General features: G+C 41.6%; 1 protein-coding gene across 20 annotated transcripts in view; it reads right to left on the reverse strand.

Moving 5' to 3' along the window:
• Positions 1–662: 662 nt before the first annotated feature.
• Positions 663–25,151, reverse strand: part of TCEA1 (transcription elongation factor A1) — an 85,201-nt gene continuing 60,712 nt past the window's right edge. For 18 of the 20 annotated variants that reach the window (XM_053248706.1, XM_053248708.1, XM_053248713.1 and 15 more), the window contains 7 exons: positions 18,704–18,791; positions 17,014–17,162; positions 14,016–14,072; positions 9,724–9,878; positions 7,328–7,474; positions 2,770–2,841; positions 1,316–1,575 (listed from right to left, as the gene is read on the reverse strand). In XM_053248706.1, coding sequence (XP_053104681.1) covers positions 1,567–1,575; positions 2,770–2,841; positions 7,328–7,474; positions 9,724–9,878; positions 14,016–14,072; positions 17,014–17,162; positions 18,704–18,791 — 677 coding nt within the window. In that variant the 3' untranslated portion in view covers positions 1,316–1,566. Of the gene's footprint in view, positions 1,576–2,769; positions 2,842–7,327; positions 7,475–9,723; positions 9,879–14,015; positions 14,073–17,013; positions 17,163–18,703; positions 18,792–25,151 lie in introns of all 20 variants that reach the window. The other 2 variants (XM_053248705.1, XM_053248707.1) reach the window with 2 other exon arrangements.

Consider the following 25,151-nt stretch of genomic DNA (forward strand, 5'->3'; position numbering starts at 1 on the left):
AGCCTCAGGGACATCACATGGAGGCAGCTTTAACCAAGGTTCCATGTGGCATCTGATCCAGGTTGATGAGTTATTTTAAAAGATCTCCAAGTAGAGAGACATTCTTGCCATGTGATTTGATACGTAAGTTCACTTGCAGGTACAATGCCATTTTAGTATTCAAAGCAGAGTCAGAAATATTTAAAGGAACTTGGAATACTTACTCAAAATTAGTGAGAGGTTTTTGTTTAAAAAACAACCACCCAACCTCACAGTTCAGTTTGGCACCAAAGAACTTGATCTCCAATACAGTATAAAATTGAAAAAATAGCAAATAGTGTTTGTTTTTATAGATTTAAGTGCTATTGATACCGATAAGATAGGAAACCATACCTTGTGTCTATAAGTTAATAAGCCGCTATGGAGAAACATCACTCTAGATAATTCTGAGTCATTTTGGGGGTTCAATAAAACACTGAATAGTACACAAAAATGGAATTCTGTCATCAATGAACTCAAAAATGTTGAGGTTCATTACAAGAACCTTTTGTAAAAGTATGAAGATTAACAACTATCAGAACAAAAAATCCACATAGACTAAGACTTCCACTTTCAGAGTGGAATTTTCACAGTGTTCTAAAGGCAGAGTTTGATAAACATTTTAACGAAACTCTATCAAAGCAGACAGTGAAAGACCATACTTTTATTTCTGAGCACCAAGTCTGGAATCAGTGATTATACATGTAAAAAGTGATGGTCATTAAGAGTCCACATGAACTAATACCTATACAAATTGATAAATATTAGTTTTACATTTCCAGCTAGGCAGAGTACCACAGAGCATCTTTGTTCATTTACAGAATCTAAAATGAATTATGGCATCAAGCATATAAAGAAACTAAACAGTAAGGTCAAACCAACCATTAGGAATTTCTCTAGAACTGAAAATAATACACATTGTAGGGCTGCACAATAAATTGGATAGATCAATAGAAGTTACATAATTAAATGTTGTATAGTTTTGAAATAGAGGTGTGTGTGTGTGTGTGTGTGTGTGTGTGTGTGTGTGTCACACAAACATCAGATGTAACAATTAGCATCCAAGGGCCTGTGCAGAAATGGTTCATACAACCTAGCCACTGACACCAAATATTGTTTATTAAGTTATACTCAGTATAAAGTGAAATAATTGCCCTCACACACCCAAAATGTTTAAAGAGGAATAGGTTATTAAATATGAATTCCATTCTACAAAGAAACATTTCATCTGGATATGCCAAATGTAAAGACATACAACTCTTCATTCACAAAGTTAAGAAAAAAGCAGTTACCCAAATGTCATTGATAAAAGTTTAATGTAGACTTGCTTATAAAAATGAAAAAAAAAAAAGAAATTACATCATACAATTGAGCATCCTGGCTCTACTGACTATCAACTACTGGGATGGTTGTGTCAAAAACAAAATCTAGGTTTAGAGACGTCTGCTTAAAAGGAAAAAATGCAGGAAGCTAGATGCTTGACCTAGTTCTTAAAGCTAATTATAAAATCATCTTTCATACTGGTCCAGATGTCAACAATTCCTTCTTCTAGCAGAACTGTCAAAAGAAAAGAAAAATATTTATCAAACACATATGTAGCAGAGTTCTAATTCATTGCTGAATGGAAGCAAACATATCCAACTTCTTATTTATTTAAAATATTTATACCCCGCCCCTCCAGTACATAACTGTTCGGGGCAGCTCACAACATTATAAAATAGTTATAATATAAAATCAGACAAATAAAATTAACCAAATCAAACAAGTTAAAAATCCAAGCTAAAACCACAACCAGAATTAGCTTTTAAAATTTCAAATTAAATTCTTTTAAAAGCTAAAAACTAGGAATTATAAAAACTATTGTTCACATCCTTTTCAGTTCTTTACTCCAAAAAACCATAACAGACACTTTCCTCTTCAAGTCCAGATGTTTTCACCACTGAGCAAAACAAACTAAATGAACATCCTAATTGTTAGGGTGGTTTTTTAAAAAACACCACACATCACATCATGCACTCTGGCAAACTGCACTAATATCTATTTTTAGACATTACTAATAAAAATATCAGTTTTACAGTCTGATGTGGAACATTCTACAAAAATTCAGATTCTAATAAGACAACCATGTAAAACCAAGTAATTACACACACACAAACACACCCCTTTCCATATCACATATGAGAAACTTTATATTCATTTCTGAGGTCAAGTAATATGTTTGTGAACACTAGAATACATCTTCAATACTAATTGTAAAATGAAATGTTTAAAATGAGATATTTTATTACTAAAGTCTGATTTTCATGTGTTTTGGGGGTGAGGGGTGAGTTCCTGTTATAACTGTCCAAAAACATAATAAAAATGCCCTGCTGCATCAGACCTAGGATCTGACTAATTCAACAGCCTGTTTCTGACATAGGCTATACAGATGCTTCTGGAAAACCAAAAGGCAGGATATGAGTGCAATAATTTCTGCACCTATGTTTTGCCCTCCAGCAATATTCCGTATTCCATATTTATGGAACATTTGGCAATATCTGACATTGGCCAAATGACAGAACCTGATAGTTAATTGACTGACATCCCAAATTACTTCTTTTTATGTTTGGCTGCAGCATTTCCAGCTCAAATTATAAATGCATCTGGAATAAGACACTAGCGCAGTATTTGAACAAAACAAATAATATACCAGAGATTGTTGCACTTTTTGTAAAAGGAAGTCAGTTACACAATATACAGTAGACTTTTTACCTTCCATCTGTTTCCACATTCATTACACACAACAAATGTCGTCATAGGTTCATCAGCACTTCGCGTTTGAACCTACAGAAAATAGATAGCAGCAAGTGTCAACTGACTAAGATAATGTGGGGGAAAATGTCTATGCAAGATACTAAATCTATTTAAGTTTTGACTCACAAGGAATTCTGTACATTAAGAATTGGGGTTAGAGGAAGCAAACACTTTCCCACTTCCCTTCCTTGCCACCCTCCCCTTTGTTACTCTTTACTAGTCATATCATCTTCAGCTCTGCCCAACACATCTAAGATAACGTTGTCCTCCTATAGAAGCTGCTTTAGGGTGAACATAAGAACAGCCCTGCTGGATCAGGCCCAAGGCCAACCTAGTCCAGCATCCTGTTTCAAACAGTGGCCTACCAGATGACTCTGGGAAGCCCACAGGCAGGAGCTGAGGGCATTCCCTCTCTCCTGCTGTTGCTCCCCTGCAACTGGTATTTAGAGGCATCTTGCCTCTTAGGTTGGATCTGGCCTATAGCCCTCAGACTAGGGCAATTGATAGACCTGTCCTCCATGAATTTACCTAACCCCTTCTAAAAGCCATCCAGGCTGTTAGCTGTCACCAGTGTCACATCTTGTGGCAGAGAATTCTATAGGTTAATTATGCATTATGTGAAAAAGTACTTCCTTTTGTTGATCCTAAATTTCTTGGCAACCAGTTTCATGGCATGACTCCTGGTTCTAGTGTTACGAGACAGGCGAAAAGGTGCTCTTCTGCACCTTTTTCAATTCTACATTGTCCTTTCTGAGATATAGGGGCCAGAGTTGTAGGCAGTACTCCAGATGTGTCCGCACCATAGTTTTGTATAATGGCATTATAATATAAGCAGTTTTATTGTCAATCCCCTTCCTAATGATTCCAAGCATGGAATTGGTCTTTTTCATAGCTGCTGCACATTGAGTCGACACATTCAACAAGCTGTCCACCCGACCCCAAGATCCCTCTCCTGGTCAGTCACCGACAGCCCAGATTCCATCAGCATATAGTATATGTGAAGTTGGGTTTTTTTGCTCCAATATGCATCACTTTATACTCTCCTATTTGGAGATATCTTTTTGGAGCTCCTCACAATCTGTTTTGATTTCACTACCCTAAATAGTTTGGTGTCATCTGTAAATTTGGCCACTTCACTGCTTACCCCAACTTCTAGATCATTTATGAATAAATTTAAAATGAATAAATTAAAAAAGCACTTGTCCCAGTACAGATTCCTGGGAGGGAGGGCCCACTTCTTACTTCCCTCCATTTAGAGAACTGTCCATTTATGACTACCCCTCTGTTTCCTCTCCTTCAACCAGTTACCAATCCACACAGGAACCTTTCCAATGACTGCTAAGTTTTTTCAAAAACTTTGTCGAAAGCTTTTTAAAAGTCCAAGTATACTACGTTAACTGGATCACTTTAAACCAAATACCTGTTGACATTCTCAAAGAACTCCAAAAGGTTGGTGAGGCAAAATTTACCTTTGCAGAAGCCATGCTGGTTTTTCTGCAGCAGGGCCTGTTCTTCTACATGCTTAACAATTTTATCCTTGAGAAAGCTTTCCATCAATTTGTCTGGAACAGACGTTAAGCTAACTGGTATGTAATTTCCCAAATCCCTCCTAGATCTGTTTTTGTAAATCAGTGTTACATTGGCTACTTTCCAGTCCTCTGGTATAGAGCCAGATTGTAGGGATAAGTTACATATTTTAGCAAAAAGGTTGGCAATTTAACATTTGAGTTCTTTAAGGACTCTTGGGTGGATGCCATCTGGCCCTGGCAATCTGTTAATTTTTACTTTTTTCAATTTAGATAATCATCTCTTGTCACCTAAATCTGACTCAGTTCTTTAGCCTTTATCCCCAAGAAGCTTGGTTTAGGCACAGGTATATGCTCAGTATCTGCCGCATTGAAGACAGATGCCAATAACTCATTTAGCTTCTCTGCAATCTCCATATACTCCTTAATAATCCCTTTTATTCCCTCATCTGTGGTCCAACCACCTCCTTGGCAGGTTTCCAGCTTCTGATGTATTTAAAGAAGTTTTTGTTATTTCCCTTGACGCTAGGGATGTGCTAAAACATGATTTGGCATCCGAATCGCAGCACAGTCCCTTAAAAAACAGGGCTTCCACAGCCCCTTTAACTATGAGGAGAGCAAATTCATTCCTGCTCCTCCCCCACTTGTCGCCATTGCCATACTCGTAACACTCCCCCCAGCTATCAACACGTGCTGGCGGTGCTTTCCCCCAACTGTCCCCGCTGGGGTGGTGCTGGCACACACATGGTGCCAGCACACACATGGCCTCCGTGCATCCGTGGCAGCCATTGAATCATCAGCATGGTTCGCAGGGGTGGACCTGCACCCCTGTGTTAAAGGAAGCCCCCAGTATTAAAGGGATTGTGTTGCACTTCAGACACTGAATCACATTTTGAGCACATCCCTACTTGATGCTAGGTATGCGTACAAACCAGTTTGGAGGCCCTTTTATGGTGGTTGGGAGACCGGTGGTTCCGCTGATTCAAAGCGGTGGGGGGGATAGCTTTAAGGATGGGGGAGGGAGCATTTACACTCACCCCACACACACACTTTCCCTTCTGGCGCTCTGTTTAAAAACAGTACGGCGGGAGGCAGTGTACCTCCATGTTTTCCCGTTGATCCCCTGACCAGAAGTGCCCAGCACGCATCACAGGAGCGTGTGCAGAACGTACATGCACCCACCCATGATGTGCACACACAAGCCAGGCACTTCCGGCCAGAGATCAACAGGGCAGCAAGGAGGTACGCTGTCGCCCTGCTGGATTATTTTTACACAGAGTGCCAGAGGGGTAAGTGTGGTGGCGTGGGCGCTAAGTGCGGGGGTGTGTGTGCACCCTCCCCCATCCTTACAGCTATCCCTCCCCACCATCAGCTCAAAGGGCCTGCACACCACTACTTGATGCTTTTAGCTAAATGTTCGTCAAACTCTCTTTTTGCCTCCCTTATTGTCTCCTTGCATTTCTTCTGTCAGAGTTTGTGTTCCATTCTGTTCTCTTCATTTGGACAGGCTTTCCCATTTCTGAAGGAAGTTTTCTCCCCCTTTATATAGGTTCCTTGATTTTACTTGTTAGACATGCTGGAACCCTCCCCGGCTTGGTGGTACCTTTCCTCCTCCTGACATCTTCTCATTCAAGAAATACTGCTTTAGGATGGGATAATGTAAGCAATGTGAATTCACAGTACTGGTGGTTTATTCACCAGTACTAGGGAGGCGGTTGGACCCTTAGATACGGAGGGAGTGATAGAGATTAGAATGGAAGAGGCAGATATGGTAGAAGGGCATTGCTGAGGGAGCAAGAGGTTGGAATTGCATTGTTGTAGTGCATACTAACCTCAGGTGATAGGTCAATCCCAGCAATTAATACATATAAACAGGCATTGTAAAGTATGTTGGTATACTAATAGATGCCTGTTTCTTCACTCATTGTCAGGATCCAAAGAGGTCCATAAGTATGGGTGGGTTGTTGGTTTTCTTTTCCAGCAGAAGACCTTTACACCTTATGGAGTACTGCTCTGGAAGATTCCCCAATTTTCAGGAAGGTTTTCAGATGGGAGATTTGTGGAAAGAGCTGTAGCTCAGTGTAGAGCACGTGCTTTGCATCCAGAAAGTGCCAAGTTCAATCCCTGGCATTTCCACATAGGGCTATGAAAGAGGGAACTATCATCTGTCAGCATCGACAATGGGTCTGACTTCACGTAAGGCAGTTTCCTATGTTCCTAAGATGTGGGCAGGAGGTTGAAAAGCCCCAGTGAGTGGCCTTGGAACCTGGCCAATATTTTTGACAAGTGTTGAGGTCTCTATCAAAAACAAGACCTTCTTATGTTTTCCCTGGTTCCTCCTTCTCCCTATCTATGTCCCTCAGCTGCCCACATGAACAGTTTGAGGTTACCATTTTTCATATTCTAGGTTAACATGCATGACATGTCATATTGAAAGATGGCAGACAATTCCACAATATGTATACTGAATATTTTCAAAGTAAATCCAAACAAACCAGATTACAAAGAATGACACCCTGGTTCATGCATTTCTACAAAAACTCCTAATAAATTAGTAGCTCCTGAGAAATCTTAGGAGCCTCTGTAAATCCAGCTCTTTCAATAAGTTCTAAAAACAATATATGGTTTTGTGAAAGAAATAAATGTACATTATCTAAACACATATTTATGACAACATAGAAATATCTAGATTTAATGACAGTTTGCTGCTCCTAGAAGTCTGGCTCCTACTAAGTACTTTCAAGCTTTCTCCACTAATATGAGAAACAGTATGCATACTCTTCTACAATTTTTTATTTATAAGCCATTCATACTGAAATTCCAGTGGATATAAAAACATCTCTATTGTCTAATTGGAATCAAGCAATGTTGTAAAACCCACTCAATTATTATTATCATGAAAGCTTTTATAAAGTGACAAATTTATAAACAGCCACTATACTTCAGGAAGTTTACTAAGACTGAATGTTAGAGGATATGACTAGGCATACCTGGGTATAAGTACAATTCTTCTTTTTGCATTTACCACATGTAAATAGATCAGTTTGAGTGCCTCCAGTTTTAGCCATTTGATGCTCTCTTATGGCTTCTTTGGTAAGATTTTTTCGCATTTCTTTTAGTTCATCACTTGCCATTTCCTGCAGTGAAAACAAAACTATGACCACACTGGCTTCAAACATTTTCAGTTCGTTTTCATCTTTTAAACAGAATGCTACCAACAATAATTGGACTATATGAGCATTTTAGAGCCTGCTGCTCAATAGTTTTGCTCTTTATCCTGTGAGCACAGAACCAACTGGATGTAACAGAGATGATGGATCTGAAGTCAACAAATAAATTTTATTTCTAAACTGACCATAGGAACATTTTTTTATTTCTACTGAGCACAGGAACATTAGTGATTGACATGATGCACAATCTCCCATTGACACTAAGGGTGCATCGGGCCTATTATGCAACTTCAAAGGCAGGCCCAACCATGAAGCAACGGGGCTGCTGCTCAATAATTTTAAAGCGCTTCTGGAAAGCAGCGCAACACTCCTTCTGCAGCTCCAGTGTGCCCTTAGCATCTGCGAGAGACTGTGTATCTTACTGGCCATTATTATAAATATTATATTCCATAAATGGGATAATTATTTTTTCCCTGGAGGCAATCTAAGGAAATGTCTCATCTGACATCCCATCTTAAGCAAACCAGTTTCTGTTTTAATCATGGTAGAATCAACCAATACCCTAGTAGAATTAAATAATAAAAACATGCTTGCCAAAAGGTAGCTTGTCTAATGTCTATCGTATACTGAAAGAATCACCTCAAAATGAGTGATCTGCACAAAGTGTTAAGGTTGGAAAACCAAGCTTTAGCTTTTGAATGGGGAGAGTTATGAGCTTTACAACATTAGAAGTTATAAGCAGCTGAATTCATCTCACACAGCTCAAATACTAGTCATCCCATTGGAGTTGTCTTTAGGATTTAATCTTTCACTACTAAGTTTTGAAAAGTGGCAATTTTTAGAAATTACAATCATATCACTTAAGCAGTCCTCAAATGAGAAGGGAGAGAAAAGTCAACACACTACTTTATATCAGTGCTAAACAGGGCTGTATTGAATATTTGAACTTTTTGGATTGGGGATCAAAAGTAGTATTTTGAAGGGTAGGAGGAATATTTTCCCTCAAACATTCATGTTATTCCTCAAACATTCATATTTTCCCTGAATGTTTTAAATTTTTAATTGCTGTCTAAATTTTTTAATTCCTGTTTTAATAGCTGGTTTTGTTTACTGCCTGGAATCTTTGGAGTCAGGAAGCATATTAATTAAATAATTAAACAAACAAACAAACAAACAAACTATTGTGAGAATATTCAGTGTTGGACTAGGATCAGGAAGACCTGAGTTCGAATCCCCATTCAACCTGAATGAAACTCACTGGGTGACTCTGGGCCAGTCATGTATTTCTCAGCTTAACCTACCTCACAGGGTTGTTGTGATGATTTAAAAAATAACCATGTACATTGCTCTGAGCTCCTCGGAGGAAGAGTGGGATATAAGTGTAAAAATAAATAAATAAACAAATAAAGAAATAAATTACTGGGTTCATTTGCTACTGCAATGACAGTTTTCATCATCGTCTCTCAGCTACCAGCAAATCATGTTATGAATAGGTTGGCATCATAATGCCACATTGCCAAAATGGCTATGTGATGACTTTCCTGAGAGAAAGTTAAGTCAACAGAAAAGCAAGGGCAATGCTTCCTAGATCAACCACATTGGTGATTCCAGCCAATCTGGAATAAGGCAATGTATGGGATGTCTTTATGATGATATGCAGCTGATCAGATTTGGCTAGTTGCCAATGTTGCTAAGAAAAAAAATCCAAAGGAGGAAGAACTGCCTTTACTCTATATAAGTACTTTCCACTGCCTTTCAACACAATTAAAAGAAAATAGTTGGGATAGGGACATTGTTTTATAGCGCCAAAAGGCTTGTAAAAAGTTCTGTCACCACAGTGTCCTGCCTAAAGAAGTATGAAAATATCACCTCATTTAAATATTTTAACTTTCTATCACATGAAAATATTGATTCCTATAAAGACTTTAAAAAGGTATGAGCCTACTTCCATATAGCTTTGTGATCTTTTTGAATGCAATTAAAATCTTGTATACACATTAATTTAATTGTCTTTTTCAAAGGATAGCCAAACAGCACTCATTTTATAAACTTGTTGCTACTGACTGATAAGAGTTTTTAGCATATGCAACATAATTTGTTTCCAAAATATCAAGTTCACAGTGCTGTGGTTACACTCAAAACTTAGTTTTAATGAGATTATAACTTCACAGCTGCAGAGAAAATTAAAGAAATAGTAAGCTGAATGAGTTATTTACCTCTGCTGTCATTTTGGCAAACCTGTCAGGAGGTATATTCCCACATAAAACATTTTTCCTTAGATTAGGGTTCTTTGTGTCCTTAAGATTTGCTATCCTGCTGCGCACTCTGTTTTTGTATTTCATGTCAGTGTTTTTTAGCTCCTGAAATATAGGTGCTGAAGAGTTAAGGACAATAGCATAATATTTGATTCCATACAAATACTTGGTGAACTGTGTCTTTTACAAAATCTCTTCTTGAGTAGTTTTTAAAAAGTAATGCAACACTGGCATTTTTAGTACTTTGGAATAAAAGATGAACCTAAACATTAATATACACATGACTTCTGCAACTTGAAGAAAATGGCCAAAGCCAGGTTCTGTCCCCAATTTCCCCATACAATTCAAGTAAAGTAAAAATCCACTGAAAAAGGCATCCCACCCACCAAGTATGCATTCAATCATGATTATATATTTGAGTCAGAATGTGTTACCAAACTATTATTGATTCTCATTCTCTTTTAAGAGCCTCAAGCAAGGCTTTTTGCCAGATAGCCCCCAGAAGGTAGACCTAGGTTGACAATCACAAGTAGCAGAATCATCTTTCCAGAGATTAGAGCCAGGTAAATTATAAGGAGGATTTCAGAAGGATTTTGCCTTTCTTTCTGAACTCAACCAGGTCTTTAATCAAATTTAAATGACTCAGTAAGATTTCGGGCACAGGCATATAAGACAATATTAAAAATCTGTACCCCACTGGTGCAGTACTTTCAGTATGGTGTAAGCCAAAACCTATTTTAAGTCTTGGCCTCTTCTCCATTGACCACTACCGTATTTTATGGAGTATAAGATGCACTTTTTTCCTTGAAAAATATCCGTCCAAATTCAGGTGCGTCTTATACTCCAGAAAAGGAGGGAAGGTGGAGGGAAAAGTGAAGGCGTGGATGGGCCCTTCTGCGAAAAGCTTGACGCTGTTGCTGCTGCTGCTCCCTGTACTGGCTGCGTCGCCTCTAGCCCCGTCCTCCCCTCTCCACTCGCGCCACTTCGTCTCGTCCGCTCCTCACTCCCTGCCATGTTGGATTGTGCGGCCGGAGTCGGGGAGAAGTTGGAAGTTTAGGGCTTGTGGGGAAAGAGAGGGGGGAGGAGGAGGAAGGGCAAGCAGGGAGGATTCACTTACCACCTCCCTTCCTCTCTCGCCGGGGCCTGCCGGGAGCGGCCTAGTCAGCCCGCCTGCCGCCCCCCTCCCCGGGCTCCCTCTGGTTGCCGCCCCGATGCTGCTGCAGTGAGGGAGGCTGCTGCTGCACCGCCCTCTGAGGGGACGCGGGGCCCGACCTGGAGACGAGCCCGCACAGGCGAGCGCCAGCCTGCAGGAGCCGCTGGAGGCACAAGAGGAGGTGGAGAAGGAGGTCCCGGGCGGGCCCCGCCGGCGGCCGCAATGAGCAACAACCAGCAGCAGCAGCCACGGCGGGTCACCAACGTGGGCTCGCTGCTGCTGGCAGAAGGAGGGAAAGGACAGAGCGGGGCACGGTGGGAGGGCTTGGAGGGGAGATGGATACGAGAGGAGAAGGAAAGCTTGAAAACTCTGAAAAACTGGATTAAAATTAAGGTGCGTCTTATAGTCCTTAGCGTCTTATAGTCCGTAAAATACGGTAACAAACAACTTCTGAATAGTTCACAACTTTTGTGGGATGTTCCTAGGTGGAAGGAAAAAAAGATTAAGAACTACTGAATGCTTTGTAGAAGATGAACACATTATTTTATATGAAAAGGTCATAATGAAATTGGGTTATTCTGCCCCCCCCACCCCATTTCTTCAGATTAAATGTTCTCATACAGCTTCTAACACAACACAAATATGTAAGAAATTTGAAAAACTAATTAAAATTGTTAATAGGAAAGGTCCTATTAGTACTTCAGTGCTTAATTATTGAACCAAGATAGATCTAAAAAGAACCCTTCATGAAAAAAATGGAATTTTATGGTATTTTAAAGTATAGTATTCTATTGTTTTAATGATATTTTCTGGTGTTATGTTGAGATACTTTAAGTCTGAAAGATTGAAAAGGTGAGTTATAAATAAATCAAATAAAAAGCAATTCGAGTAGGGGTCTTGGTGGATGTGGCTTACATTCCATAGGAAAAAGCTGGCAAAGAAGAGCTCTCTCTAGTAGGACAATTAGAAGTCAAACAGCTTCTTGTTAACAGAGACAACATTTTAGAACAAATACTTCAGTTACTCCTCTGCATGCATTAGCTAGTGCCAACTAACTTGGAGGAGAAGGGCAACAAAATTGAAGATCTTTGAAAAATATTTTGGCTCATGTATGCCCAATTTAGATGCAAAATGGGTTAATCCACCATGTTGGAAGCCATTTGTGTGTGTATCAAAGGCATTTTATTTGGGTCTTAGAATTACTCATTAACTATGTCAACATTAGGCCTGTGCGAATAGGCAAGTATTTAATTCAGAATTCAGAGCATGTACTATTTGATTCAGAGCTTCGATTCAGTGATTTGGATCCATATATTTGTCCAAATATTGTCCAAAGCATATAATCACAAAATGCCTATACTGTGTTCGTTTCTTTGCAAAAACAATAGGGGTGGCATGAAATGGCATGCATGAAGCCTGTGATATTTCAAATAGATCTAGTTAAGTTTTATTTCAAATAGATCTAGTTAAGTTTTAATATTTCAAAAAGATCTAGTTAGTTCATGCCTTAAGTGGGCATGAAGCCTGTGATATTTCAAATAGATCTGGGAAATTCCTAGAATATAAACTTTTAAGTTTAATTGGGGAAAGCCTTATAAACCACTTTTTAAAATTAGTGTTGCTTTCCTTTTTAAAATTCATCATCAGTGGGATAAAATAGTAGCACCCTGGTAATCTCTTCTGAGGGCATTATGCGATTTGATTCAAGCAAATCGGTGTAGAGATTATATGCAAGAATATTTTTAAAAGTTCTATAAGTTTGCTTTCAGGTGGAATGGTATGAAATTCGAAGGAATGGCAGACCCTGTTAGGGGCATTATATTTACAATAGCTCAGCAACTCACAAAAGGCAGGGAAACAGCTAGCACAACTTGATATATTCTGTCTACATCCCTTTCCCAAAGTACTGTGACTGAAAGCACTGTGACAGAAAGGCTGAGCAAAACCATTAGCCAGCTTAAGGCATCAGTCTGAAAGAACTCTTTCTCCCACTCAGTGTTTTACATACAAGGAAGATCACCACATTCCCTTCCTTTTGTCAGTGTCAATAAGTACAGGCTAACCTCGGCATTTGCAGACCTGATGCCCATGGTTCTGCATATCTGTGATCAGGTAACTGACACCCCAGCTTAGCAGAAGCAGGGGGAAACCGCTCAAAGGATTAATTTTGCATATCTGAGGGTTCGAGTGACTGGAAATTACCTCCGAGGTCATTTCTGGCCACCATTTTCAGGCGAGGAGCCATTACATGGCTCATTAATTAAAAAAAAAAAATCACATGATTTTTCAAATGAAAATTCCACAAATGTGACTTTTGTGGGGCATTGCTGGACACCTGGAGACCCGCAGAATATGGCAGGACACTTTCCCCTCCATTTCTAGGGCCCTTTCCCACTATTTTTTGCAGTTTCCTGAGGCTCCAGGAACCTAATCCCCTGAGTCCCATTAACTCAATTACCCGTTATCCATGGTTCCATTATCCATGGTTGTAGCATAGAATGGAACCCCCACGGATAATGGGGTTCTCTTGTATTCACATTCAAGTCACAATGTTTGTCTTGAAAAACAGCAAGAAAAAAGGCTTCAAATATCCAAATCTCTCCTAATCAATTTGGACATTACTGATTCAATTTGGAAAGATTCAATTTTGTTATTTGATGCCAGATTCAGCCCAAATCTCTGTCAAATCTAATAGCAATCTGAAGCTCAGCACAGACCTAGTAAACATGTTCTAGCAGTGATTTTACAGTTCCTGAACATATTCCAAAATAAAAAGTAATTTATCAGCACACCATTACTCTCATCCATTTTGAAACAGCAATGGTAATTACCCCAATTCCATCCTATTACAATCTAGCACTACTGCTTACTTAAAATAAAAACATAAATCACTGAAAAGCAGTATAACAAAAATGTGTCTATATTACCCTTCTGCACCCAAGACAGTTCATTAAAACCAACAAAAATAAAATGTCAGTACACACACTATACAGCAATGGAATACAAAAGACACAAAGTAGTCCAAAAAGGAAGCTAGAATTCAGCATCAGCCAATTCAACTAACATACACAGTCAAACACTCTTTGACAAGAAAGGATATCTTCTTCAATCTGAGATCCCAGCTCTTCCTCATCAGCACCAATAGCAATGTAATCATCTGAAACAGAAGTCAGATTATTAATAGGATGCAAATTATGTTATCATTTCAACATGGCTAGTGATCAGAGAGAGGAATTACTGCAGAGTGTCCAGGAACATTCACTCAAAATGTAATTCCCTGTACAACTCCTACAGAACTTTGTCGATACCCTTTACTACTATAGTTAATGCTTCTTAGAAGGCCAGAATACTAGCAGAGGCTGGCTACAACCACTCACACTGGACAGGCTTCTGTAAAAACATGTTTGGGAAGATGAAAAGCCGTTTTCACATCACACACTATGATGGTGGTAGTGGCGGCACCAACAGTTTTTCAAGTTTGCAAAAACAAGTATTTGTCTGTTCAATGTTCCCCAACATAGCAACTATTCATCCCTTGCCACACTCCAGCTGAATGCTTAGTGACCATAAGAACAGCCCTTCTGGATCCAGCCCAAGACCCATCTAGTCCAGCATCCTGTTTCACACAATGGCCCACCAGATGCTGCTGGGAAGCCCACAGAAGAATGTAGTGACTGACTTACATTCTAGTATTACTAGCCTGGGTGCAAAGAGGAATTTGTCTGGCTGGGGTGCCCTCCAGCCAAGGTCGCCTCTCCTGGGATTGTGGGCTGAGAGGTTGGGTCCACCAACTGCCCAACAAGTGATGCCCGGAGCAGGCATCAGGAAGTGAGTGAAGAGCTGACAGCCGAGAGAGGCAGGGAAGAGGAAACTGCTATGGAGGATGGGCCTCGCTGCCAGTCTGCCCAAGACTAGGCTCCACCTGAAGATATCGGATGGGCGCCTCAAGGAGAGTGGGAAGAGGGAGGAGGGACTGGGATTGGGCTGGGAACAACAGGAGCAAAGGGGAGAGTAATGGGCAACAGATGGGGTTTATTAGAAAGGAGTGGGGCCCAATTACTGGGGTGTAGTGTCTGTCAGGGTTATTATTTAAACAAAAGAGAGCCGGTGATGAGGAGGCTGGTGGGGTGAGTGGTGGAGGCTCCCTGGAGAGGAGCAGTTACCAGGACCTCATTGTGCTACCAAGAGAAGCAAATGGGTGAATGAACCCCCTCCCTTTGAACTCTGAGGCTCCCTCTAGTGGGGAAGCAAACCAACCAGCTACTGTGTGTGAACCAGCGGCGGTCATGACAGAATTAACAGAAAATCAGTGGAGGTTGGTGGTTGAGGAATTTTTTACTCAATTGTTTTAATAGTTTTCAATGTAATCCCATCAAAAACTCAAAAGGCACAAAACATATATGAGTAATTTGTTGAGTAAGCCATACCTAACTATGCAGAGAACATGATGGGAATTGCTTCAAGCATTCAAACAAACTAGCTGGAAAGGGCGCAGAGCATCTGCACCTCTAGTTCTCCCACCACCGCCATTTTCTTTCCCCGCCCGCAGCTAGCTTACTTCTACCTTCTGCTTCCAGTGTTTAACCAGCTACGACTACTTTCTTAACGGGCCTAAAGAGCAAGTCACTGTACAATCAAACACATATTCATCTATAAGGGGACCCATTCTCTTATTGCATGACTGTCAAATTTTCTTAGAAATCTTTGTTGAGGGACTTGTGAAAGTCTTCTGGAAATCCAAGCATACAATGTTTACCAGATCACCTCTATTAACAAAACTTGCTTACACTCTCAAAGAACTAAGTAGGGTGGGCGTAGGCTAGTGTATCCATAGTGTATCGTATTAATTATGTTGCAGGTAAACAATAATAGAACAGTATCAGGAATATGCAAAAGCACACTAATACAAAGAAATAGAAGTTCCTAATGCACAGTCTGACTAAACAAACTGTTCCCTATGCTGAATTCCCTTTTCTTTGAACTCACCCAATTCCTGATGAGAATTAAGCATCCTGTAATCGTTTCTTTCAAGGATCTACAGAGTTATTCCATGAGAGAAACCTCCATGCTGGCTTCGACCATGAGGGAGCAAAACTCTATGCCCCTTACTAAGCCTTTCCGCACGTGCTTCTCTCCAACAAAGACTGCCCTTCTTGTTCCCAGAATTCCCAGCAACTGCTCTCTAGGTCCCACCCATCTGGTGTACTGATTGGCTGCCCTGGAGTTCACCAGCCTGTCAGTTGAGACAAGGGTTCAGTCCCTGTTAACTCTTTAGAGGAAGGGGAGACTGATCACTACAGAGACCCTTCTGAAAAAAGAGGGTTGGGTGCGAGAATCTTCCAATATTTTCTGTACTGAAGATCAATACAAAAGTTCATTCAGATTCTCTGCAGACTTCTTACTGTTTTTTTAATAGTTCTTTAACTCGTTTGTTGTTTAGTGATCCAACTACTTCTCTTTCTGTTTTCTTGATTCTCATGCCCTTTGATCCACCATTAAATCAGGAATAACCAAACAGCCCCTTTGCAGACATAAAAACACCTTTTCCTTATTGAGGTAGCTTTGGACCCAATCTGATAACTATTTCTTTGGAATTAAGGAGTATTTTTTAAAAAATTGACAAGAAACTGTAGTTACAATTACAAGCATAGAGCTGGGAAGAACCATCTAAGAAGGCTCTCTCTTTCTCAATAAAAAGAACAAAAACAAAACCCATAAGAATGAAAGTGTATCACAAAGAGCACTACCTGCTTTCCCAATCTTACTGGAACACAATATTGGCTATACTCATGCAAACAATCTGCATCTCACCAGTCACTTGTTATTTTTATTATATAGGGTTAAGAACATACCGTAAGAGCAGCCCTACTAGATCAGGCCCAGGGTCTATTTAATCCAGCATCCTGTTTCCCACAGTGGAACACCAGATGCCTCTGGGAAGCCCACAGGCAAGAGGTTACGGCATGCCCTCTCTCCTGTTGTTGCTCACCTGCAACTGGTATCTGAGGCTGCCTCTGTTAACTATAGCCTTACAATTAAGAAATCAGAGATGAAATGTGGAGAAGGATGAAATGTGAAAGAGGTAATATAACGCTTACCTCCAGTTTTGAGAGCTGCTGCCAACATTTCTCTGCATTTCATCCGTACAGAATCAGATGTGCTTGGAGCCCGAGGAAATGAAGATATAAAGGCTTCTGAGGGAGCATTAGTTTCTTCTTTCTTGCTGCTTGAGTTGTTACTGGAACTGCTAAATGGGCAACAATTTTGGTTTGTAATGTCTTTTTTCCTGTTTGGTCACTAACCAAATTTAACTCACTCTTTAGAGCTAATTGATTAAATTTTAGTCACAAAGCAACATATCTGCAGTAGCTTACTATTCCAATACTGCGTGCTATTTAGATTTAGTGCAGTGATTGGCATTACACCCTATTACCTGGGAAATCTTATTACTAATGTGCCAGCCAGTCTTGCAATGACTGGGCCACTTGAGGGCTGCCAAGACCCTAGTGGCGCCCCCTGGCTTACTTCTCCCCCTCCTCCTGCCTCTAGTCCAGGCCTGTTCAACTTTGGCTCCTCAGCTGTTTTGGACTACAACTCCCATTATCCCCAGGCATAGTGGCCAATAGCCAGGGATTATGTGAGTTGTAGACCAACATCTGCAGAAGGGCTGAAGTTGAGCAGCACTGCTCTAGACCCTTCTGCCAGCCTGCTCACTCTTTCAGACAGGTGCCCTTCCTGCTCCTTCTGTTTCTGCTGTGTGGTGCATCTCTTTCCCTCACTCACTGCTATAAGAGCCTGCCAGGCAGACTCTTAAGACTGGCAAGTGAGGGGAGAAGATGAGAGGTTTCCTTTCTTCTCTCACACCAACAATGAAATCTCTCATCCCCACACTGGTGGCCAATGAGGGGATGGGCGATTTCATTGCTGGCATAAGACAGGATACCTCGCATCCCCTTCCCTTCACCAGCTGTTGTAAGAGCGACGTATGAGGGGAGAAGATGCAAGGTTTCCTTTCCTTTCTCTCTTCTTAATGCTGTCTTTCTCTGCCTCCCACCACTGCAACCACAGCCACTGCCCCCCCTCCCCCTCCATGGAATGAGCACCTTTCAGCAGCTGTGGTAGTCCCCGCTTTAAAGATAGTGAAGAGAACCGTGCTAAAGTCATGCAAAACAACCTGAATGACAGAACATACTTAGTGTCATTATACTGATTTTATGTGCTGAGAAAATGGGTATGCAAAATGACCACAGATTATAGCTGACAAAACAAATAAAGGACACTCTGCCATGTGTCATACAAGCAGCATGGAAGTATCAATAAATTCCAAAATGCATGCATGCAATTGCTTTACATTCTGGCACAAAACAAAAATTGTGGTCCTCAATCTGTTCCACATATATCCTGCAGTTTTCATAACCTGGCATTTACCACACTATTTAGCATATTAATTCTACAATTCTAATTTTACATTAAGAGGCAAACTTACGCTATAAACAAGATAAACCTATATGTTCCAGTCATACATGTCTCCCAGTACAAAGACAAAGGATTTCAGTTTTTCCTGGTATTAATCTATACAATACATAGGACTACATATATAAACTTCTTTTGCAGATGTTATCACACTTTTCAGTCTTACCCTTCAAACTTGTAGGCTTTTTGGCAGACCCTGAACAAACCAGGATAACAGAGATTTTCCTACCTACCGCGCCAGCATCTAATTTTCACAAACCTGAAGTGTTCAGTTTAGTTATCTTCTGTCATCAGTATATAAGTTATATAAAATACCTTTCTTCTCTTGCTTCAGGACTGTTTTGTGAGGAAGATGCTGCTTCTTTTTTCTTTTCTTCAGGTTCTTTATCATTCGATGGTCCATCTGAAATAAAACACATACAAATGAATACACAAATGAAATATATATGAATAAATACACACACACCCCACACAGCATTTGTTCAGCACATTGCAAGCATTCCAAGTGCTTTACAGCACGTCAGTAATTCTTACAGATGCTTGTAAGGTCAGTAAATTTCTCCCTATATGGTAGGTAAGGACTGTGAGATTGTGAATTAGTACTTGGTCTAAGGCTACCTAGCAAGTCGTAGCTTAGAGAGATTTGAACCAGAGATTTCCCAGCTCATACACTTTGGGCCATTTTGTACATTATGGGGCAGCAATTCCAGGTTTGCCAGTAAGTGTCAGGGAACTACAACCAATACTGGCTCCGTGAAAGGGGAGAAGAATCATGGCTTGCAAGGGGAGGAGGGAGCATAAAAACCGAAAGCTATTTTTAAAAGCTTGTTCTTTGGCGTTACATTTAAACCAGCCCAATGTTAGTCAAGTACAAACCAGTCAGCCTTAAAACAAACTGCCAGATTTCTTAGAATGTCTCTCTCAGTATTCTCATTGATAATTGATTTAAAATATTTCATACCATTTTTCAACAACAACAAAAATGGTTTACATAACAAAAAGGTATGAGGAAATAGTTCCCTGTTCCCAAGGGGCTCACAATCTAAAAAGAAACACAAAGGAAACATTAGCAGCTGCCACTGGAGTGATACTGTGCTAGTATTAATAGGAACAGTTGCTCACCCCTATTAAATATAAGAGAGCCACTACTTTAAAAAGCAGTAGCCACTTAGCCCCTAGCTAAGAGGTTAGCAAATATATATATTAATTTAATGCATTTTTTGCTGCTGTTCAGCATAGAGGCAGTAAACAATTAACACAGTAAAATACAACAAATTGTTCTAGTAAGAACTAATCATCCTACTTTCCTTTCACCGTCTCTACATCTGGACTAAATGTGGTGCAAATCGATGTCCACAAGTTAGATAACTTGCACCTCCAATGTTCATGTGTCCACCATCTTGGATTGGGGTGGATGTCATCATTATAAACTGCATCACCGAGATGTCTCTCTGTATCACTCACTACAGCTGTTCCAAATTTGGTTAAAATCAGTTAGACTGTCCTCAAGTTAGTGCACTTGTGCCTCAAAGGTTTATGCATCCACCATCTTGGACTGGAGTAGGTGACACCATCACAAAACTAAACAATTGGGGCATCCCTATGTGTCCATTCAGCTGCAGCAAATCTGGTTCAAATCAGTTAGACAGCCCACAAATTAGCGCACTTGTACCTCAGAAGTTTATGTGTCTGCCATCTTGGATGGGGTGGATGACACCATCACAAACTATGCCATTGAGGTGACCCTGTGTGTCACTCACTGCAACTATACCCAATTTGGTTCAAATGGTTTAGACAGTCCACAACTTAGCCCACTTGCGCCTCAAATGTTCACGTGGCCACCATTTTGAATTGGAGTGGATGGCATCATCACACACCACACCTATGTGTCCCTACAGCTGTAGCGAATTTGGTTCAAATTGGTTAGGCTGTTCACAAGTTAGCCCACTTGCACCTCAAAAGTTTGTGTGTCCACCATCTTGAATCTGGGTGGATAACATCATCACAAACTACGCTGTTGAGGTGTCCCTACAACTGTACCCAGTTTGGTTCATAATCGCCCAGGCGTTTTTTATGGAACCATAAAAAAATTAAGCCAGATATAAGAGATCTGCTTGGGCAAATAAAAAGTCTTCATCTGACACCAGAAAACATCAAAGTTGGCACCAGATAAGCTTTTCTGGAAAGAGTATTTCAAATAGAGGGCATCATGACCAAATGAGCCTTCTCTCCAGTCACCATTCCTCATAGAATCACCATTCCATGGTGGTGGGACTTGGAGGAGGGCCTCTGATGAAGTATATAAGATCTGGTCACATTTGTGTGGCAGAAGGTGGTGCTTCATGTAGCCAGATCCCAAGTCACTTAAGGGCTTCATAGGTCACAATCAGCACTTTGACTTGAGCCCACAAATGGACCAGCAATGAGTGGTCCATTTAAGAATGGGTGAACTATGTTCTCCATAGCCAGTCCAGTTAGTAACCTTGCAGGTGCATTTCAACTAACTAACATTTTCAAGAAGACTTCAAAGGAAGCCTCTTGAATAACACACTGCAGTTGCCCAATGTAGAGGTTACTGGGGCATGGATAACTGTAGACAGGCTCTCTCTGTCAAGGAGGAACTACAGCTGGTGAAAGGTGCTCCATACCACAGGTGCAACCTGGTCAAAGGCAGTACTGGATCTAGCATCACTCCTAGCCTGTGAATCTAGTGCTCAGAGGGAGTCCCATCCAAACAGAACAGCCACCTTAGTTTGCCAAGTAACAAAGCCTCCACCTTATCTTGACTGAGTTTCAGTTTATTAACCCTTATGCATTACTGAACCCAAACACCAATTCAACACCTGCACTGCCTCACCCAATTCTAATCAAAAGGAGTCCAGTAGAGTATCATCAATACTGTACAAAATAGTGATGGCACATCATTCCACTGTCATTGAATACCTCAGCAGTTTAATGTGAATGTTAAAGAGCATGAAAAACAAATAACAAAAAGAGCATGGAACCCTATGGGACCCCAGAGCAAAAGTGTGATGGGTTCAAGCAAAAATCTCAGCACCACATTCGGGAACTGAACCACAGAAGTACAGTACCACAAAAGTACAGGGCAACCTCGTCTGCATGATGGTCAATGGTACTGAAAATCAATACCACAGACAATACCATGGACAATGGTATTGAAAGTTCCGGTCCAGGAGAATTAGCAGAATTACATGGTCTCTTTCAATCTGCCATGCTTCAGATCTCTTAAAAGGCAGCAGCAACGTACCATCCATCAAAGCAACTAAAGCAATTCCATGCCAAAACCAAGTGTGAAACAAGAATGAAATAGATCCAGATAACCAATTTCATGCAAGAGTGATTGGAGTTGTGCAGCAACCACCTACTCAGGCACTGTAACCAAGGCGGAGGTGGGTGGGTTGTTATTTGTGAGCAGCCAGTAGTTATTACAATTCTCATGATGTTTCCTGAGGAGCAATCTCACAATCACCTCTTTTAATGTGGCTAGGGCTGCCCTTCTTGAAAAGACACACATTCCTGGATTCAATTAATTAATTCTCTCTTGTTAGATATTAGCCACAGAATGGGGCTACAACTCGGTGCTGGAGCATGTATTTTGAATTCAGAGTACCCTAAGTTCAATTCCTGGCATCTTCAAGTAGGAGTGGGAGAGACTCCTGTCTGAAATCCTGAAGAGCCACTACTAGTCAGTATAGACAATACCAAGATGGATGAATTGATGACCTGACCTAGTCATCAGTCTCATATGTCCATATAAGCAAACAAATGGTTAGCACCATCCCACCAAGCACCTTGTTCACATCCTCAGGCTTCTATAACTGAAATTCATCCAAAAAAATTGACAGAAAACTGGACACATTTATGGACCAGTGTTCCCTCTAATTTTTATCATCAGTGAGCAGAAAGAGTCTTGTTCTGAGTGGCAGTATCAAGGCAGTGTGCACACATAACATACACACACAAACACACAAACACATACACGGATAGAAAATATTTTTATCTCCCTTGACCCCCAGCTCCATAAAAATCACATTTAAAACCTTAAAATCAGTTAAACAGTAAAAACCATAGAACACACACACACACACACACACACACACACACACACACACACACACACACACCCAACCCACAACCATAAAAGAGACAAACAGATAAGACAAAAACTGTCATTGAACTTAGTGGCTTCAGAAGTCATTGAACTCCATGGCTTCTGAGTAAGTGTACATAAAACCAAGTAATATTTTACCCAAATATTTAAGTTGGCCAAAGGCTCAACATATCTAAAAGCAAAAGTTTTCACACACTAACACATCACTAATAAACCCATCACTAAGAACCCCAATTCTTGTTTGTTGATTATAGTGTATGACTTAATGATGTAAAACCACATTGCTAATAGTTGTTGAAAAACTAATATATAAATTCTGTTAAGTAAACAAAATTAACTTCAGGAATTTCTACAAAACAGAATACTTACATTCTAACCCAAGTCATGAATGAAAATGTTAACCACTCTGATTTTATTTTTGATCCTTGGAGATACTTCTGCTCTGAATGCACTCTGTTCCACTACTCAGCTACCAGTTATACTCAATGTATGAATGTGGCAGGATTGTTTGGGGACCAAATAGATTTTAACCTTTATAGATGCTACTCTGTAATAAGACTAGTCTAAGTTGTTATAAAAAATGTTATCTTCTGCAGAAGTGAAATACTGCCATGTGAATGAGGTATTATGCAGGGAGGAATATTTTACAATATGTCTTGAATCAAAATTCCCATGCACAGCCAGTGCTTTTCACTTAATAAATGAAATAGTTTAGTGAGCACAATGGAGGACCACCACCTCCAGTCCACAAAAGAAAAGAACCAGCAGACAATTCAACTATTGGTAGAATATGCTCATTCAAATTTGCTTGCGTCTTGCATGAAGCAGGCCAGCAACAGGCGGATGCTGATTGGTTGGTGCATCTTGTCCTCTCATCACCTGGTTGGGAGATCTCCATGCTGCCTCTCAGTCTGCCGGGAGCGGGGGAATAGGAAGGGACACCAGGTCTTCCACAAAGGGGGGGGGGGCTCAGCAAATGAGGTCCTCTCCTCCCCCCACAGGCAGGGCATAGGGCGTACACCCTTTGGATTGGCCTGGGACGTGGGTCTCAGTCAGTGGGCATGAACACGGATTGACCTGGGACACAGGTCGCAATTGCATGGCGCAGGACGTAGATTGGCCTGGGACGTGGGTCTCAGCTGTCTGGCATGGAGCACAGATGGGCCTGAGACGCGGGTCTCAATCAGTGGGTGTAGAATACAGATTAACCTGGGTAGGGATGTGCACGAACCGGTCTGCAGGCCTGCCCCCTTGTTGACTGCGAAAAGCGGAAGTAACTTCCGCGCATGCACCCACCGCTGATGCGCGTGCACCACACGTCACACACACTGTGCAGCAGGCTCATGTGCAGAAGTTACTTCCACTTTTCGCAGTCAATAAGGAGGCAGTGCAGCAGGGAGGAACGCTGCCGCCCCGAAAATTTCACTTAAAAATGGAGCGCCACAGGAGGAAAAGTGGTGGGAGGGATAAGTACACCCCCGCGCCCTTAAAGTGACAGCCCCCCGGCATCAGACCATGCCTCTGCGGTCCATGCACATCCCTAGACCTGGGACGCCGGTCTCAGTTGCATGGCATAGGATGCAGATTGGCCTGGGATGTGGGTCGCAGCTATGTGGCATGGAGCACAGATGGGCCTGAGATGTGGGTCTCAGGCAGAGGGCATTGAAGCAGACTGGCCCGGGACACGGGTCCCGGTTACGTGGCTTTGAAGGAGATGGCATTTGTCCGCATGTTGCCGCTACATACGCCCGCTGCCGCAGTAATGGCTCGCAGAAGTATCACCCAATTTTGTCTCGCAGACGGTCTGGATGGTCTGAGGCCTCCTTTCCCTTTGTGGATACTCATCTATGGGCACAGCTATGTGTTTTGGGCCAGTCAGTGTACTCGGCAGACCAGCTTGCGTACCCAGCTGGACCTGGCAGGAGCGGCAGAAGTGGATTGGCTGGGGCGCCGAGGAATGTTGTGGAGCCTTTTCCTTCCGCTTCTAGATGAGTATGTTGCCGCAAAGGGGGCACCACACATCATGGTCGTTTCACCTAGGAGGCAATGACTTGGGTTTGCTACAGGGCAGGGCCCTGAGTCTGCAGGCAGTCAAGGATTTTTAGGGCCTGGTGGCCTGAGATGAGGTTGGTCTGGTCCAACTGGCTCCTCAGGACATGCTGGAGGGGCCGGGGGTGGCCCCCTGTGCTTCAAAAGGGCACATAAGAGAGTAAATAAAGCGGTTGGGAGAGTGATCACCGCCTTGGGGGGGGAGTAATACAGCACCCTGACATACGGGTGCAGAATGCGGCCCTGTACAGAGGGGACGGAGTGCATCTCTCTTACTGGGAGAATGAGGTTCCACCAGGACTTGCAACATGGTCTTCAAGAAGTGTTAGCTGGGTGGGGGGAAGCGGGGCTAAACAGAAGTTTGCCCCACTTCTGTGGCAGGAGAGTGCGGGTGTTGGGTAGGTAGATTCAGGGATTGGTGTTTGGCTGGAGGACCAGTATGGGTGTGTGTGTGGGGGGGGGGTCAAGGAACAGCCTTTCAGGGCTTCGACGGCCTGTAAGGTTGGGAATGCCCCCCACTTGGAGGGATGGGCACGACTCACTGGCTCAGAGCTTTGACGGCTTGGGTTGGGGGGTGTCGGA

The sequence above is a fragment of the Hemicordylus capensis genome, chromosome 4, assembly GCF_027244095.1.
Source record: "Hemicordylus capensis ecotype Gifberg chromosome 4, rHemCap1.1.pri, whole genome shotgun sequence".
NCBI lineage: Eukaryota > Metazoa > Chordata > Lepidosauria > Squamata > Cordylidae > Hemicordylus > Hemicordylus capensis.